Here is a 17642-nt window from a genome sequence, read left to right as displayed (position 1 = left end):
AAATATCTAAGTATCTATATATCTATCTAACTATATCTATAGATCTATCTATCTATATATCTATCTATATATATATATATATATAGTATACCCCTTCGTCAGTTGCCCCTGTTTCATCTCCTCCCTCCGCATTTCGAAGGCAAGGACAATACGCAACTTCATTGAAACAGTCCTACCCGGAAAGCAAATTAAGTAAAATTTGGGATTTTTTGCAGAGGATGAAAGTGTTGACAAGAACAGGACAGTGAGAACATGACAGTAAAAACAAACGGTGAGGGCTGTTGAACCAAGAGGATAGAAAAATTATTATGAACGCTAGGTAGACAAGCCATGAAAGGAAACAGATGAAGGAAATGGACATGAAAGGAAACAGGAAGCAAATGGATATGAAAGGAAACAGGAAGGAAATGGACAGAAAGATAAATCCCCTTTCGTCATGTGTCAGTGACGAGAGTCAAGGAGGAAGAGAGAGAGAGAGAGAGAGAGGGAATGGTGAAAGGAAGAGAATAGGTAGACTAATGCCTTGAGAGTGAATCTGATACATAGAACCTATATAGCGTATAAATGAGCACAAGTGCATACATATTAGTGCCTCCTGGTTTGACAATCAGTGTTGGTTTGTTCATGTTATTGTAGTTTAGAGATGAGACATAACTCTCTTTACCTCATTTGACCCAACTGACAAAAGTATGTTCCATTCATCGTTGATTGTAATAGTAAATATGTCTTGAGAAAACAACCAATGGCTCTAATGAAAAAATTAAGCCTGTTTTCTGATACTTAAAAATTGATATATAACAGCTTGAAACAGCACAAGGAATTTGATCCACTGTGTTCGAAAAGAAATAATTGTTCTCGTTTCTAAGGCCAGCAGTTTAGAAGGAATAGGATTAGTCAATAATAGTGAATTCAGTACTTGACTAGTACTTCATTTTATTGATGCTGAAAAGATGAAAGACAAAGTGGACTTTGGCAGGATTTGAACTTGGAACATACAAATTTCGAACAGATACTGCAAAGCATTTTTACTAATGGTGTAACTATTCTGCCAATTTGCTATGAATGACAATAAAAATAAAGATGTTCTAAAGCTAAAACTGAAAAGTATAAAGTATAAGTAATAAAAAAAAAGAAAAACTGTCACTTACTTATAAACTCTTCCATGGCAGACAATGAGAGAGCAATCATCTGATGCTGATGCAAATAGTGGATATGCGTTATGGTAGCAAACTTGACGAATTGCTTTTTTGTGATGTCTATTGAAGAATAAAATCAAAGAGTAGAATTAAGAAAAATACTAAAATTCTATTGAAATACATAGATATATACAATCATTGATCATTTGGATTGAGAAAATTGTCAGCAGTATGTAGTTATATACCCGTCTCTTCATATGTAAATACCTATGTCAATATTGCAAATAATTATTATTGTTGATTCAGTAAAATGAAATTATCAAAGTTTAAAGATAAATAAATAAATAAATAAATTGGGTATGAATACTCTAATATATTCCAAATGGGTTTATTCCTTTCAACACTCTTATGCTTCTCAAATGGAAATCACATTTCAATCTCTTCTCCCTTAATGTTAAAAACTCATGACACAATGTGCAAAAATAAAATACATTAACTACTTTAAAAGAAAAAGGTCTTTTTTTTTACATATATTACATACAAAACACGTATCTACTATCTGTAATATAAAGTATACAGTATAGTAACTATTGGGTCGTCTCATAAATAATGCAGTTTTTTCAATTGCATGAACTAAAAGTCAGAGGAAGATGAGATAAACTACTTGCAACAACTTGCTATAAAAGCAAGTAGTGATTTTACCTTGTCTTTACTCTTAGTGCCAGTTTTTAAGACAGCAGTTCGATTTTAACAGTTAGTTTTTCAAAGTTATAGTGTAAGTGACAAAGGAGCATATCCGGCATATTTTGCTGAGTTTAATAAAGACAACACAGTAGAAAGTGCGAGGAATATTAATGTAGTATATCGAAACCGTGATGGCACCTGTGCCCAGCGTCATGTGTAAGGACTTTCGAGCGAGATCTAAGCCAAAATAAAACAAAAAGTTGAGTGGAGGAATGTGAAGTGCACTTCACATTCCTCCACTCAACTTTTTGTTTAATTTTATCTATATTCAGCTTGTTGCCTAACTTTTTCACTTGGCTTATGACAGGGCTTTATAAGTGTTTAACTATAAGCCCAGAGAAGCATCTAAAAAGTCAACTTTATGAGGTTTGTGATTCTAAGCCCCCAGCTCATCAGGAATCACTGCAGAGATGCTTAAAATATTTGGAGGTGTCAGCTATAGGCTAGTCACCCGTATAGTCAACCAAGTGATACACAAAGGAGTCATACCCAATGACTGGTGTAGCAGCACCATAGTCAACTGCTACAAAGGTAAAGGTGATGCATTAGATATGAATAATTACAGAGGTATCAAGTTGTTGGATCAGGCAATGAAAGTCATGGAGAGGATCATAACCCAACTAATTAGGGAGGAAGTTAGTTTAGATGTAATGCAGTTTGAGTTTGTGCCAGGGAAAAGCACCATTAATACTATATTTCTAGTAAGACAGCTGCAGGAGAAATACCTAGCCAAGGATAAACTTCTGTACCTGGCTTTCGCTGACATGGAGAAAGCCTTTGACAGAGTCCCCCGATCCCTTATCTGGTGGTCAATTGCAGAAACTAGGGAAAGATGAGTGGTTAGTGAGAGTCATGAACAGGGATGCTGTCAGCAAGGTGAGGGTTGGCAATGAGTACAAAGAAGAATTCCGGGTAGAGGTAGGGGTCCACTAAGGTTCTGACCTCAGCCCCCTCTTACTCATCATAGTCCTCCAGAGAAATTCAAGAGAGGCTGCCCCTGGGAGCTTCTCTACGCTGACATCCTTGCTCTAATAGCTGAGTCACTACCAGAACTAGCAAGGTCTAGAATTGAAAGGCCTTTGAGTCAATCTAGCAAAAACCAAAGTCTTAATAAGTAAGAAGGCAGACAAATCCCAAATCCCTTCAGGTAGATGGCCCTGCTCAATCTGTAGAAAAGGTGTAGGTAAAAACTCCATAAGATGTAGCTGGTGTAAGCTATGGACACATAAAAGGTGTAGCAAAGGAAGCTAACTGAGAAGATAGTTTTTGTGTGGCAAATGCTCAAGGGCAACAAACACTGAAAATGTGCAGGAAACAGCTCCGGTCACATGTCACAGGGAGAAACTAGAAGTAGTTGATAGCTTCCGTTACCTAGGTGACCAAGTCAGTTGTGGGGGTGGGTGCTCTGGGAGTTTAGCTGCTAGAATAAGAATAGCTCGGGCAAAGTTCAGAGAACTCCCACCTCTGTTAGTGACAAAAGGCCTCTCACTCAGAGTAAAAGGTAGACTCTATGACGCATGTGTGCGAACAAACAAGCTACATAGCAGTGAAACATAGGCCGTGACTGCTGAGGACATGTGTAAGCTTGCAAGGAATGAAGCTAGTTTGCCCCACTGGACGTTAATGTCAGTATGCATACATGACAGTGTAAGCACCCTGAGAGAAAAGTTGGACATAAGAAGCATCAGATGTGGCATGCAAGGGAGATGATTGCACTGGTATGGTCGTGTTGCATTTGGATGAGGATAGCTGTGTGAAAAATGTCACACCCTAGCAGTAAAGGGAACTTGTGGAAGAGGTAGCAATAAACTTCACTTGCGAAGACAAGTTGAGTCAAGTGAAATCACTGTGGTGGTCGATGACAGTACTGCCTGATTGGCACCCATGCCAGTGGCACGTAAAAAGCACCATTCGAGTATGGTCAATGCTAGTGCCATTTGACTGGCCCTTGTGCCGGTGACACATAAAAAGCACCATTGGAGTGTGGCCATTGTCAGTGCTGGCTGACTGGTCCTGTGCCGGTGGTACATAAAAAGCACCATTCAAGTGTGGTCGATGCCAGTACCACCTGACTGGCCCTCGGACCAGTGGCATGTAAAAAGCACCCACTACACTCTCAGAGTGGTTGGTATTAGGAAGGGCATCCAGCTGTAGAAACTTTGCCAGATCAGATTGAAGCCTGGTGCAGCCATCTAGCATACCAGCCCTCAGTCAAACCGTCCAACCCATGCCAGCATGGAAAGCGGACATTAAAGACGATGACGATGATTACGTGTATATACATTACAGCTGTAGGATGTGACTAATCCATCACCTCAATATAACTAATATCACGAGAAGAGAACTTTGACCTTTTTATCAATTGCATAGGCAACTTAGTTTGAAGGTATTTTCATGTCTTGCTTCTAGCATATTTCGTCTCCACATGTTTCAGCTTAACTGTCTTGCTGTCAGCTAATATCAACAGAGTGGATAATATATGAAATAAATTACCATAGAAATTTTTTTTTAAAAACTCATTCACATTGTATAAACACAGAAAAGTAGTATCATCTATGCATATCTTAAGATATATCATTAAATAAAACAAAAAAAATCACAGAAACTTGAAAATCCTCTTACCTGAGTGTTTTATAAGGTTTTGTTGATAAATCTAAATCAAACCAACTCAAGTGACAGTCATAGCTGCCAATAATAAGATTATCACCTGAAATTTAGAATAGATAGAAGAGTAAGAAAAATTCATAGCACTGAAAACACTAACAAAAGGAATTGTTTATTGAGCATGTAGGAAATGCTTAGTAATCCTTTTATAACCCAACTACCTATGAGTCAGCAAAATCTCAAATATGGCATTACACAGAACAATCATTCCATATTTGATTAAGGTAACCTATGCTTAAGAAAAGTGGACAATTTTGTCTCAGAAACACTTTCATTCATTACCAAACATAGAAAAAGATGTTTAGAACATTATGGTTAAAGGAAAAAAAAAAGAAAGAAAAATTTATACTGTGAAGACATGACACTTATTCCTTTTTGGTTTAGCTTACCTAGATTTAAACCTTTAGTAATTCAATTGACAAATCTGACCAAAATATCCCTACCTGTTTTATGTTCAAACTGACTAGATTCAGCATCTTACACCTACCATACAATGTCATTCTGAAAATTTATACTCATATCATTGAAATCTTGAAGCAGTGAGACACTATATGATTAATTCAAATCAGTTTGAATAAATAAGCATGATGTTTGATAGGACAGAGTAATGTGAAAGCTAAAGGATTAAAATTTGACAAATTTCATAGGTTAGCAATGTCAGTTCAATCCCTTTATAAGAACTTTCTGTAGTTGACCATCCTAATGAAAGGAAGATTTATCTCTTACCCAGTACTTGGATATCAGCACTTGCAATGCAGAACATAGTGATCAGGAACAGATTAACTAAGCCATTAGAAAATCTAAGACAATGAAAATATCACATTCTAAACTCAAATGAAAATATCACATTCTAAACTCAAATGAAATAATACAGTCTCACTTATCGTACTTTCCTCTTGTGCTAACATAAATTAAATTATTCAAAACACACACACATTCTCATTTTTTAGAGATTTTCTTCTTCTTAGTACAATACAATATTAACAATTAGTTTAACATTCAGCAGAGCCACTCTCATAGATCATATTGCAATTAATGAGGTAAAAGTGATGAGAGATATATTAAGTGATTCTGTCTCAGATGAAAATACATGATAATTACAAGTATACACAAACTTTAACTTACAACAAGTCATGCATAAAAAACCAGTGAGAAATTGATCACTCACCCAGCCTAATTGTAACCCTAACTGTATATGTGTCTTTGCATTTATCCACCACCAACAGCTTGACAACCAGTGTTGGTGTGTTTACATCCCCATAACTTAGAAGTTCAGCACAAGAGACCAACAGAACAAGTACCAGATTAAAAAAATATATACATAGGCACAGGTGTGTGGTAAGAAATTTACTTCCCAACAGGGTTCTGGGTTCAGTCCCACTATGTGGTACCTTGAGCAAGTGTCTTCTACTATAACCTCAGGCTGACTAAAGCCATGTGAGTGGATTTAACAGACAGAAAGTGAAAGACGGCTGCCACACACACATATATATATGTTGTGTGTGTGTGTGTGTGTCTTTATGTTTGTCTTCCACCACTGCCTAACAACCAGTGTTGGTGTGTTTACACCCCCATAACCTTGCAGTTCACCAAAAGTACTAGGCTTAAAAAGAAAATTAGTACTGGGGTCAAGTCATTCAACTGAAAAATTCTTCAAGGGCAGTGCCCCAGCATGGCTGCAGTATAATGACCGAAACATAAAAGAAAAGATAATACATGTTTGAACACAAGTAAGCCTAGCAGACATTGAGAGATGAAGAAAGTGGAGAAGAGGGAGAGAAGAAAATAAAATAAAGATGAAAGAACGTTTGCAAGGGGAATTGTTTTTAGTACATGTAATCAGGCACTGACCTCCTGGATGAAGTGCAATACTGGAGACCCACTTAACATTGGTCATTAGTTTCTTCACCATTTCTTGTTTCAATAGGTTATATATCCTCACATAGCGTTGAGTCTACAAAAGATAAGAACAATAACAACATTCACTAAAAAAATTTGGTAAGGCATCAGGCCAAATGAAGGAAAACTACTCCAAAAGAAACAGTTGCAACTAAGGACTGAAATAGGACCACAAGATGAATCCATTAGAGCTTCTTAGGGGGGAAACTGAGTTCTGAATGTATTTCAACTCAACCTTATTCATAGCTCTTGCTGATTCAACAGGAGACTTAGAGCCTCTCATGCTGAAGAAAATAGGCCTAACTAATAGCCTTCAAATTCAAATGCACTTCTGGCAGTACATTGTGTATTTGTACAGTACACTTATTTCCATCTGGATGATTAGAATAGGTACTACATGGCTGTGTATTAAAATCCATACACATCATCTTATCAAGAAGATTTAACACCATCAAACCAGAGCATAGCATTTATACTAGCCTACTGTACTGTGAATGTCTACTGTAGACACAAAGCAGTACTGACATTGTGGTATAAATTTTTGACTTGTCAGACGTTAAGACAATGCATTATCAAGTTTCCACTCACTAAGAATGTAATACACTGCAGCTGATTACAATGAAAATAAGGATTTTTCACTTTTACAGAAAGAAAGGGAATATAGTTAATTGATTGATCCCCAATATATCTTTAGCAGTATGCTAAACTACATTCTGTGAGACACCTTGCTATAATGCTTCCCTACAACTGGTACAATCTTTAATAACCATTTCATAAATAGACTAGAAGGATTAATCCTTTCAATACCAAGCCTACCATAACTGCCTGAGAACTAAAATGGCAAATAATACCAGCCTGTCTGAAACCAGTCATAATGACCAATTCAGATTTAAATGAGAATTTCAGTGCAAATCTCATTAGTACATTCATGAAAACACGTGATTTCACTAGGTAAACAACTAAGTTACAGTAGCCGACATTGTTTAGCATGATATCTGACTTCTGTGAATTTTTGGAGATTTTTCCCCACATTTTTTCTACATCATTGTTTTAAAGACTTTTAATACTGACAAAGAAAGGATAACAGTTTTATGTTGTCAAGTAGTGAACCAGGGCCATATATTATTTTTCAGTTCAGTCAAACTTGTGGTGAATTTAGAAGCTGTAGCAACATATACATGTTCTACAGTTGTTTCAAGTAGGAAAGGGATGCTGCTGGATATAAAAAAGGCCAAGTTAAAAAAGAGGTGAAATAATCCAACAGCAGAAAGGAAACTTGCTAGCGACTGTACAGAGATAAGAAGCAAATCAATTTTCTATCTAGCATTGCACAATCACAAGTGGATGAAAATGGCACCCTGTTTGTGAACCTTGATTATAAACAAGTACATGGGTGGTGTAGATTGACAGAATCAGATGAGCTATTACCTGGTCTGCCGACTGTGTAATAAATGGTGGCAATACCCGGTTTGGTCTATAGTAAATACAAACATTGTTAATGCAAATTATACACCAAATCAGGAGGGGCTTGAAAGTGATGTGACTATCAGCAGCTCCGACCAGATGTAGCAATGCAGTTGAAAGCTGGTTTTCCTTCCAAAAAAATAACTGTTGGAACAAAATCTTGAGCCTGCCAGGGGGATAGCCCTATGACTTCGGCTCATCTCCATAAATTAGAGAAAATCAAGGGTCACAAAAGGTAGTGCTGTGATGCCTTCATTAAAAAAAAAGCTCTCATTGGACAAACCATTGAAACAAATTTCCAATGTGCATTCTGCAAAGTTGCATTAAATTACCATGATAGAAATATTGTGTGATTTATATGTATATGATCTGATTTTATAAATTTTTTTTTTTTCACATTTACTTCATTTTTATTTTTCATATATCTGTCATTTTAATTTACCGGCAATGTGAGTGACAAATTTTGATCAATTTGCATTGTGAATCATCATATGTTTCTGTGTATTTAAGTATGTGTTTGAGTGTATTTCATTTTCTAGTTTTCTTCAAAGAGAACTTCCAGAATTTCATCCTTTATTGCTACGCTTGTCTTATATGCATCTAATTTCAACTGATAATCCAGTAATGTGCACAATTCTTTGATTTTAAAATTTTGTTGTATACCCAATTAAATATTAATTGGCTAATAACTCATTTTCTTTGATGACGTTTAAACAAAATTGAAAGAATTTTATATCTAGTTGAATTATCCTGTATCTATCTGTAATTTAGAGACTCTTTAAGACAAAAATTATGCAACAGATTTAAGAACCTCTAGCTAAATTATTGTATTCCAAAAACCACAATATGTTGCTAAATAAAAAAGTTAGAAATGTTTTATGAAACCAGTCTAAATTCACAATTATAATAGAACTTAATTGAAAGGGGTGCATTTTGGTTAGTAATATAGTAATGAAAGGGTTAAGTATCTTGCTTAACAAAATTTCAAAACTGAAAGTACAACTCGAACACTAGTCATCTTTGCACAGGTTATCCCATCCTTCTCAGCCTCCTTTACTCATTAATCACTCCCCTTTATCCATAGCAGTATTCTTAGTCACTCAGTAATGGCATCTCACTTCTATTTTTTCAATTGCTGGATAAATGGTACATATCAGATGAAGTTTAGCTAAAGAGGATAATAAAACATCCATCTGACAATCTCCCTGCTCAACGATCCATTGCTGTAAACAATGGCAGTACTCACTGAAATTGTCATAGCCACTAGCAAGAACTTGTACACTAACCAAGGAAAGATTTGTCTCTTCTGATTAATGCCACAGAAATCACAATATATCACTGGCTCATTCAAATGCAAAATTCAGTGAAAGACTATGGATGATAAAACAACAATTCAGTAGTGGACAAAATCATATCAGATAACTAGGACTATGTTAAGATCAGTCACAAATGGACTACTCCATTTAATTGTCTTTTTAGGGGATGTTTTAGACTACATAATTTGATGCATCTTTCCTTTATTCTTTTTTTTTTTAAGATAATAGGATGTGATTTGGTTGCTATTTTTAGCAGGTTGGGCGAGTCCATAGCAATATCTTGTTGTCTTCATCAGTTTGCAGTACTCGGATGACCACTCCCTGTGGGTATAGAAATAATTATCTAAATATCAACTGAAGTGATCACTCAATGATTAATATTTCTGGTTCTGAAAATGTTTGGATGGGCTACAAACAGAATTTAAATGTGATACTTACTGCAACAAATAACAGGGGTTTTACAGGATGGAAAAGTACACGCTGGACTATGCCTTTTGACTTTGAAAATGGATTCTGTTAAAGAAAAAATAATTAGTAAAAACAACAGTAATAAACTTTATTATGATAAATTAAACTACGTAACTCTTTAGTTCCCGATACAACCATGCACAAAAAAGGTGGTTTTCATCATAGTTCTATCCAATCAATATTGATCTAAGTTTAAACAAATATGTTTATTTCAACCCAACAAGGGACAGACTCTGGACAGTTACTCCTGTCCCTCAAATAACAACTTACAGCCTTAAATTATAAAAAATACATTGTGTATGTGACAGTTTGACAGGAGCGGGTAAGCCTGAGAACAGAACCAATCTCCACTGTCTGCTTTGGCATGGTTTTTACAGTTGGATGCCCTTCCTAATACGAACACAGAGTGGACTGGCTGCTTTTTATATGGTACCAACACTGGCAAGGTCTACTTTGGCATGGTTTTATGCTTGGATGCCCTTCCTAATACTTTTACTCTAGGTCACAAATATATAAAAGTTGAATAATCATGGAAGGTGTTTACAAGTGAAGGCCATGTTCAGCTTCTGTGTATTCTACCTCATAGCTGCTCAATGTCTGTTAGCTGTTGTGCGCGTTATGCAAGAGCTAACAAGGTCACATCCTCACACGCTGCTGTTGCGATGACAAAGAGAAAGGACTGAGTGCTGGAACCTTAGAGTTATATGTGCCATAACCCATGCTAGCATGGAAAGCGGACGTTAAACGATGATGTGGTGCCATCTAGTGGCGAGCTATTTAGGCAGCTACCGTCAGGTGAGGTAACTGCGTCTACACTTCTCATAATAACGATCCTGATTTTATGCAGTAGTATACCGCATGAAATTATATCCAGTATATGACTGCAGAGGCAACAGGAACAAGTGGATAAAGCAAAAATTTTCTCATAGATCTGGAGTTCAAACCTGATCTTTTTAGTTCTGGTTTGAAACTGTTACTCTATGCAAATACAGTGCACTTGTCTGAGATTTTTATATGTGATAGATTGGCATTGTATTCAACAGGAGATTTATCATTCTTCTACAATATAATTTGAAACTCCGGCTAAAGATAGGCAATGAAGCCACCCCTACACCCCCATTACATACACTTATTTTACTAACTTTGGTGAGACGGAAAGAAAAGTTGACTTCAATTGCAATTGAACTTACTACACAGTAGTAATTAAGTAAATTCAACATAAGTAACTTAAGAAAAGTTAAGCAGTTTGAAGTTGGATGAGAAAAACTGCTTTAGAGAATTTAGAATTTACAGAAACAACACATCACTCACTAGCATTGGTTTAAGTCAAAGGAAATTTGTGTTGATTTTGTTACATAAGTAGTTTCAAGGCTTCATATTTATAGAAGGAAAAGGAGATTGCTTGACATTCATACCCTTCCATGACTGTTAACAATGAAGTGAAATGGCAAATCAAAACCAGATCATGGACTAAGCACAAACCAATTCTTGAAAGTTGTATCATGTTTAAACCTTAACAAACAGACAAAATAAAAAAGAAGTAAATGCATATTACTGACCTGTGACCTTCTTTTTGTCAACTGATGAATTAAAACAGCCATGCTATGGGCTGATGGCATCACAGATGTAAAATAGTCACCTTTGGCATGCCATGACACATGGTTTACTTCCTATGAAATAAAAACCAAAAGCAATTCTGTTTCAGATATCTTTTCTTTCACTATTCCAACAGCTTCTTATAAACTATCACAAAATAATTTAGTTCACTGACTACTTAAATTTAGGTAACTATTCCTTCCCATGTATCCCTTTTAAACATTAAATATTAAGTTCTACATGTCTGAAGTTTACTTCCCAGCAGACAAGAAATTATACCTGTCAGTGCTTGATAATGGCCAGGAGCTTGGAAGCATTAAGTTCTTAGGAACATTAAGAAACATTTTTCTCTACTATCCTCCCATTTCTCAAATGTTTCTAGGCCTCAAACAATGTATCAGTTTGATTATACATCGCACCACAGAGCATGTGATGTAATCCATTTCTCTTATTAAGCAAAATTAATCTTGTCCTCAAGGACTGTTGGAGACCAAAACCTAAATTAAGAGCACATATTTGATGTGTAATTTATTACTCTGAGAATTTCCTTGGAAGCAGTATAATTAAAACATTTCTTCAAGCAATACATTGTTACATTTAGCACATATCATTTTTTGCTTCTTTTAAATCATATTTACTTCCTACTTATCTAACAAAAACAACTGAAAAAGTAAAGACATTAAACTAGAGGCCAAATCTTCAAGAAATAGACATTAGTTTTGGTAGTTTATTGTACTTAAACTAAATCCCTACAAGAATGAATATGGAACTATATGTAAATAAATGAGAGATCAGAAACAAACCTGTGGATGAACAATTTTCAGTCGAAGTCCAGCATCATACATTTTACCTTCAAATGATTCCCACATAACAAACTTAGTGTTTTCTGAAAATAACAAACTATATTAAAGTATCTAATATAAACAAAGAAATTAACAAATCATGAAATAGCTATAAAATTTCTGGATTTAGAACAAATCAGCTTTACACAGTCCATCCCACTTCATGACTGTAAGCTAACAAAATACTCATATTAACATGTAATCAAATGTACTCTGTTGTATCTATTATACCTAATGGCATGTCTTCTCTATGAAAAGTTCACACCTAACAAAATGATATGATTAGATGGAGTACTAAGCAGGCTGCTTTGTACCCCATCTGATCAGCCACTTGTATTCTGTATTGAATTAAATGATTACGGACAAATATGTTAAAAACAGTCTTCTTACTTTCTACATTTTCTCCATCTTCAGTGATTGTTTCTGTGGTAACAAAAGATTTTAACAGCTCATCTGTGCCAGATACAATCAGTTTATCTACAACACCAGGATTAAGAATAACCACAGACCAGTTACTGTAATATGAAAGACAATAATTATGTTAATTACTTCCTCATCGTTTTTTTTTCTCGATTAAAACCTTTATTTTACATGCTTATTTATTCATTTGAAAACTGTAGACATTTCAGTGAGCCGAGACTTCCCAATATGCAAAAATGTTATTTACTTGGAAGGAATTACTATTTATAGTTTTTAAAATTTCTTAGGAGTACAGAGATATAGAGGGAGAAAAAGAGTAGAGAGGAAGAAAAGATAATGAAACAGTTTTATATATATATATATATATATATATATATATAGCACGTGAGAGGTGGGGTAAGAAGAGAAAAACTTATTTAGATGTAGGATGTAAAAATAGAACTCGTAGGTTTGTTAGACATATTCAAGTTTACATTAGATTACACAGAAAATTATTCAATATCAATTCCTTCTAAGTAATAACATATTTTTGTACCTTTGCCGAGGGCATGTTTTCTACATGAATATATCTATTATGAATTTATTTATAAACATGAATATTAATTATAAATGAAAAACATATACCATGAAATTAGAAATGTACCAAATTTTCCAGTTCTTGTATCAATATAAATTTACTCTAGATATAATTCACCAGGACTTTCAACTAGTATGTATGATTTTTCTCATTTAAAATAAATGCATCCTCATGTTTCATGAGAACACAGCTTGGGTTATAACTCTTACACATTATAATGTATATACTTGAAAAAGTTTGCATCCTTTTTTATTGCAGGGCTCTTTTGATTTTCTATATAGTATTAGAGAAATACTATACAGCTAAACACATAAATTGGCTCTTCATTTTATGATAAACCTCTGTAAAGTATAAGAAAACTTTCAAGAAGAGCCACATGGTCCTGCCTGTTTAAAACACTTGATTTAAGAAATGGATTAAATATTCTACCTTTAAACTAATTCAAACAACTCATCAGATAATTAACTCTATTCTCTGATTAAAATCATTACTCTCTTCTATCTCTTGCATTACAGGGCCTTTGGGCCAATTAAATAAAAAAAATAAACCAGTACTGTAGTTTGGTATAGCTAAAAAAATGTTACCCATTCCAAAATTCCTAACAAAGGAAGAAACTGACAGTAATGATGCTCCAGTTGGAGGAGAAATTATTCTTCATTATTTTTAAAGATTTTATTTTTCTATTGACTGAGGATTTATACTTTAAAATAAATAAAGAAATCTTACACAACAGCAACTAAAAGACACAGTGATGGGTTTGGGTTCCAAGCAATACTCTTAACTGTGCCTTCAACAGAAATTGTCTTGAAGCAGCGGCCTGTTGATACTTCCCAAATTTTGATAGTGCAATCATCAGAACCTATCATAAATAAATAAATAAATGTGTACATTGTGTGTGTATATATATATCTATATATGTAAAATTAAAGGTGCAGAAACAACATACTCTGAAGGAATTTAAAGGTAACAATCCAAGGGAAAAAAATAGAAAATCCATGAATCGGGCACTCCAAATCAGTTGGAAGGACGTAGACGGTCTGTGTGGGTGTGCAGTAAATAGTCAATTCAAATAAATAAATAATAAAATTAATGGACAACAAGAGGACATGCACAAGAAAGGTATTAGCCTGAGGCTTGATAAAAAGAGAGAGCTTGACATTTTGAACATAGCTCTTCGTTGGAAAGGAGAAAGCGAAAAGTCCAAAGAAGGAAAAGACATCGCCAACAGCATGTGTGTAATTCATCAAGGTAATATCAGGTTAGTGCAAAAGTAATGTCCGTTTTCAAGAAAAATGTTCCAGAGCAAATTTATCAATTTTTTAACCTCTTCTTACAGTTTTAAGATATCTCTTTGTCTAATTTGTACTATTTTCTTTCAGATTATCTAACTTGTGGTCATAATTCTCAGAAAATTTTACCACCATGTTTGTCCCATCATACAAGATGACATAAGATCTTCTCTTCCTATGGTCTACCTTTGACATCAGATCTACTAACGGTTATTTTAAAAATACTTAATAGCATTCTGTTTATCATTAATGTAGTCATCAAAATTGTTATAATGTCTTGTTGTTAAGATTGGTTCTCTTTCTTTCCTGATGAGAAGATTACATTATTTTACACCTTTTATTCCTTTGGAATAAAACCAATGTTGTCTTCGAAACATACGTCGAAAGTAAAAGAATTGGAATAACATCTGCGTTCAACTCCATTCATATACATATACATATATCATCATCATCATCATTGTTTAACGTCCGCTTTCCATGCTAGCATGGGTTGGACGATTTGACTGGGGACTGGCAAGCCAGATAGCTGCTCTGGCAATGAACACGCTCGACAGTGCTGTTAGTGCTCCACTATATATATATATATATATATCTTGGCCTATGCTCCTCAGCCAGGGCTACCTGATGAACAGAAAGACCAATTGTATGACATCCTCGTCGACGAATGACAAAGACCTTCTCTTTGTGGTTGGCAACTTCAATGAGCATGTTGGACAACATCCAGGGAGCTTTCATGGTGTGCGAGGTAGCAACGGATTTGGTTTCTGCAATGAGGATGGAACCAGGCTGCAGGAGTTGTGATAGAAATGATCTTATGATCTGTAATACTAACTTCAGGAAACTTGACAGTCACCTGCTCACCTACTAGTCTGGTGGGTACACTAGTCAGATTGACTACACCCTTGCCAGGAGACGAGAAAGATGGCTACTTATAAATGCTAAAACTTTCCCAGGTGAAGAATGCACCCCACAAAATGGGTTAATAGTTAGCGACTTCAGGATCAGGGCTAAATGGCTGCCTAGAAGATGACCAGTGTGGAAAGGAAGGGTCTGAAAGCTTAAGGATCCTCTGAATGGACAAAGCTTTAGAGACATATTACTTGAAGCTTTTGACAAAAAAGAGAAGGATATAGCATCACATAATGTGGAGGACAAATGGAGGTTCGTACTGGACAATCTGTTGAGGGCTACTGACCAGATCAATGGCTGGTGCAAAGTCTCCTCTCAACCTATGGTGACATGGTAGTGGAACAATGTAGTTGACAGGGCCATTAGGGGAAAGAAATTGGCATGAAAGGACTGGAAGTGTGGTGGTAGCAGGGAACTGTATCAGATAGCCAGAAGGGAGGCTAGGAGACAGATTTACTTAGCCAGAGGAGAAGCAGATAAGAAGAAATTTGCCAATGTTCTGTGTTGTGAGGACCAGAGACTTGAAGTGTTTTGATTTGCAAGACAGTGTGTGAGAAAAAATTGTGATGTCATAGGAGAGAAATGTGTCAGCATGGATGACGGTTCACTTGCATTTAATGATGCTGCAAAGAGAGAGACTTGGAGACACCACTATGAAAGGTTGCTAAATGAAGAGAATGAATAGGAGAAAGAGAGTCTGCTGAATGCCAACGCAACTATCCAAATTGACAGTATCTTGGTAGATAAAGCAATTAAGGGTATGAAGACAGGAAAAGACCCCGGCCCATCAAAAATCACTGCTGAGATGCTTAAAAGATTTGGCTAGCTAACCAGGAGATACACAAAGAAGTCATACCAAATGACTGGTGTAGCAGCACCATAGTCAACTACTACAAAGGTAAAGGTGACACCTTAGATAGAAATAATTACAGAGGTATCAAATTGTTGGATCAGGTGATGAAAGTCATGGAGAGGGTCATAGTCCAACTAATTAGGTAGAGAGTTAGTTTAGATGCAATGCAGTTTGGGTATGTGCTAGGGAGAAGCACTACTGATGCTATATTTCTGATAAGACAGCTGCAGGAGAAATACCTAGCCAAAGACAAACCTCTGTACTTGGCTTTTGTTGACATCGAGAAAGCCTTTGACAGAGTCCCCCGATCCTTTATCTAGTGGTCAATGCAGAAAGTAGGGATAGATGAATGGTTGGTGAGAGCTGTAGAAGCCATGTAGAGGGATGCTGTCAGTAAGGTGAAGGTTGGCAATGAGTATAGGGAAGAATTCAGGGTATAAATAGGGGTTCCCCTAGGATCAGTCCTCAGCCCACGCTTGTTCATCATAGCCCTCCAACCAATAGCAAAGGAATTCAAGACAGGCTGCTCCTGGGAGCTCCTCTATGCTGATAACCTTCCTCTAATAGCTGAGTCACTACCAGAACTAGAGAAGTAGTTTCAGGTGTGGAAATAAGGTCTAGAATCGAAGGCCCTAAGAGTTAAATTAGCAGAAACCAAAGTCTTAGCAAGTAGGAAGGCAGACAAACCACAAATCCCTTCAGGTAGATGGCTCTGCTCAATCTGTAGAAAAGGAGTAGGTAGAAACTATATAAGATGTACCCAGTGTAAACTTTGAACACATAAGAGCAATATCAAAGGAAGCTTAACTGGAAAAATAGTTTTTGTGTGTGGAAGATACATAGGTTCAAGAAACACCGAAAATGTACAGAAAACAGATCCCATTACAAGCCAAGAGGAAAAACTAGAAGTAGTTGATAGCTTCCGTTACCTAGGTGACCAAATCAGTCACTGTGCATGCATGACAGAGTGTAAGCATTCTGAGAGAAAAGTTGGACATAAGAAGCATCATATGTGGTGTGCAAGAGAGATTACTGCGCTGGTTTGGACATGTGATGCTTATGGATGAGGACAGCTATGTGAAGAAGTGTCACACCCAAACAGTGGAGGGAAACTGTGAAAGAGGTAGACCCAGGAAGGCATGGGATGAGGTGGTGAAGCACGAACTTCAAACATTGGGCCTCAGAGGCAATGACAAGCAGCCGAGACCTTTGGAAACATGAGAAGTGCCAGCAAGCCAAGTGAGATCGACCAATGCCTGTGTTGCATAACTGGCCTGTTTAAAAGCATCCTTCAATTGTTGGGTGACATGCTGTGCTTGTGAAGACCTGTTGAACCAAGTAAAATCATAGTTGCGGCTGATGCCAGTGTGGCCTGACTGGCACCTGTGCTGGTGGCACATAAAGAGCACCATTCAAGCATGGCCAATGCCAGTGGCACATAAAAAAGCACCGTTTGAGTGTGGTT

General features: G+C 36.2%; 1 protein-coding gene across 1 annotated transcript in view; it reads right to left on the bottom strand.

Annotated features, from left to right (window-relative positions):
• Positions 1-17642, bottom strand: part of LOC106874947 (ribosome biogenesis protein bop1-B) — a 51632-nt gene that overhangs the window by 16437 nt on the left and 17553 nt on the right. The window contains exons 12-19 of the mRNA XM_014922866.2: positions 13853-13985; positions 12520-12644; positions 12091-12173; positions 11251-11361; positions 9662-9736; positions 6396-6498; positions 4503-4587; positions 1149-1256 (exon numbers count right to left, since the gene is read on the bottom strand). Of these exons, the coding sequence (XP_014778352.1) occupies positions 1149-1256; positions 4503-4587; positions 6396-6498; positions 9662-9736; positions 11251-11361; positions 12091-12173; positions 12520-12644; positions 13853-13985 (823 nt within the window). The remainder of the gene's footprint in view (positions 1-1148; positions 1257-4502; positions 4588-6395; positions 6499-9661; positions 9737-11250; positions 11362-12090; positions 12174-12519; positions 12645-13852; positions 13986-17642) is intronic.

The sequence above is a fragment of the Octopus bimaculoides genome, chromosome 1 (genome assembly GCF_001194135.2).
Source record: "Octopus bimaculoides isolate UCB-OBI-ISO-001 chromosome 1, ASM119413v2, whole genome shotgun sequence".
In the NCBI taxonomy this organism is placed as follows: domain Eukaryota; kingdom Metazoa; phylum Mollusca; class Cephalopoda; order Octopoda; family Octopodidae; genus Octopus; species Octopus bimaculoides.
Note: the sequence above shows the minus strand (reverse complement) of the source record. Positions and strands in the feature narration are given on the sequence as shown.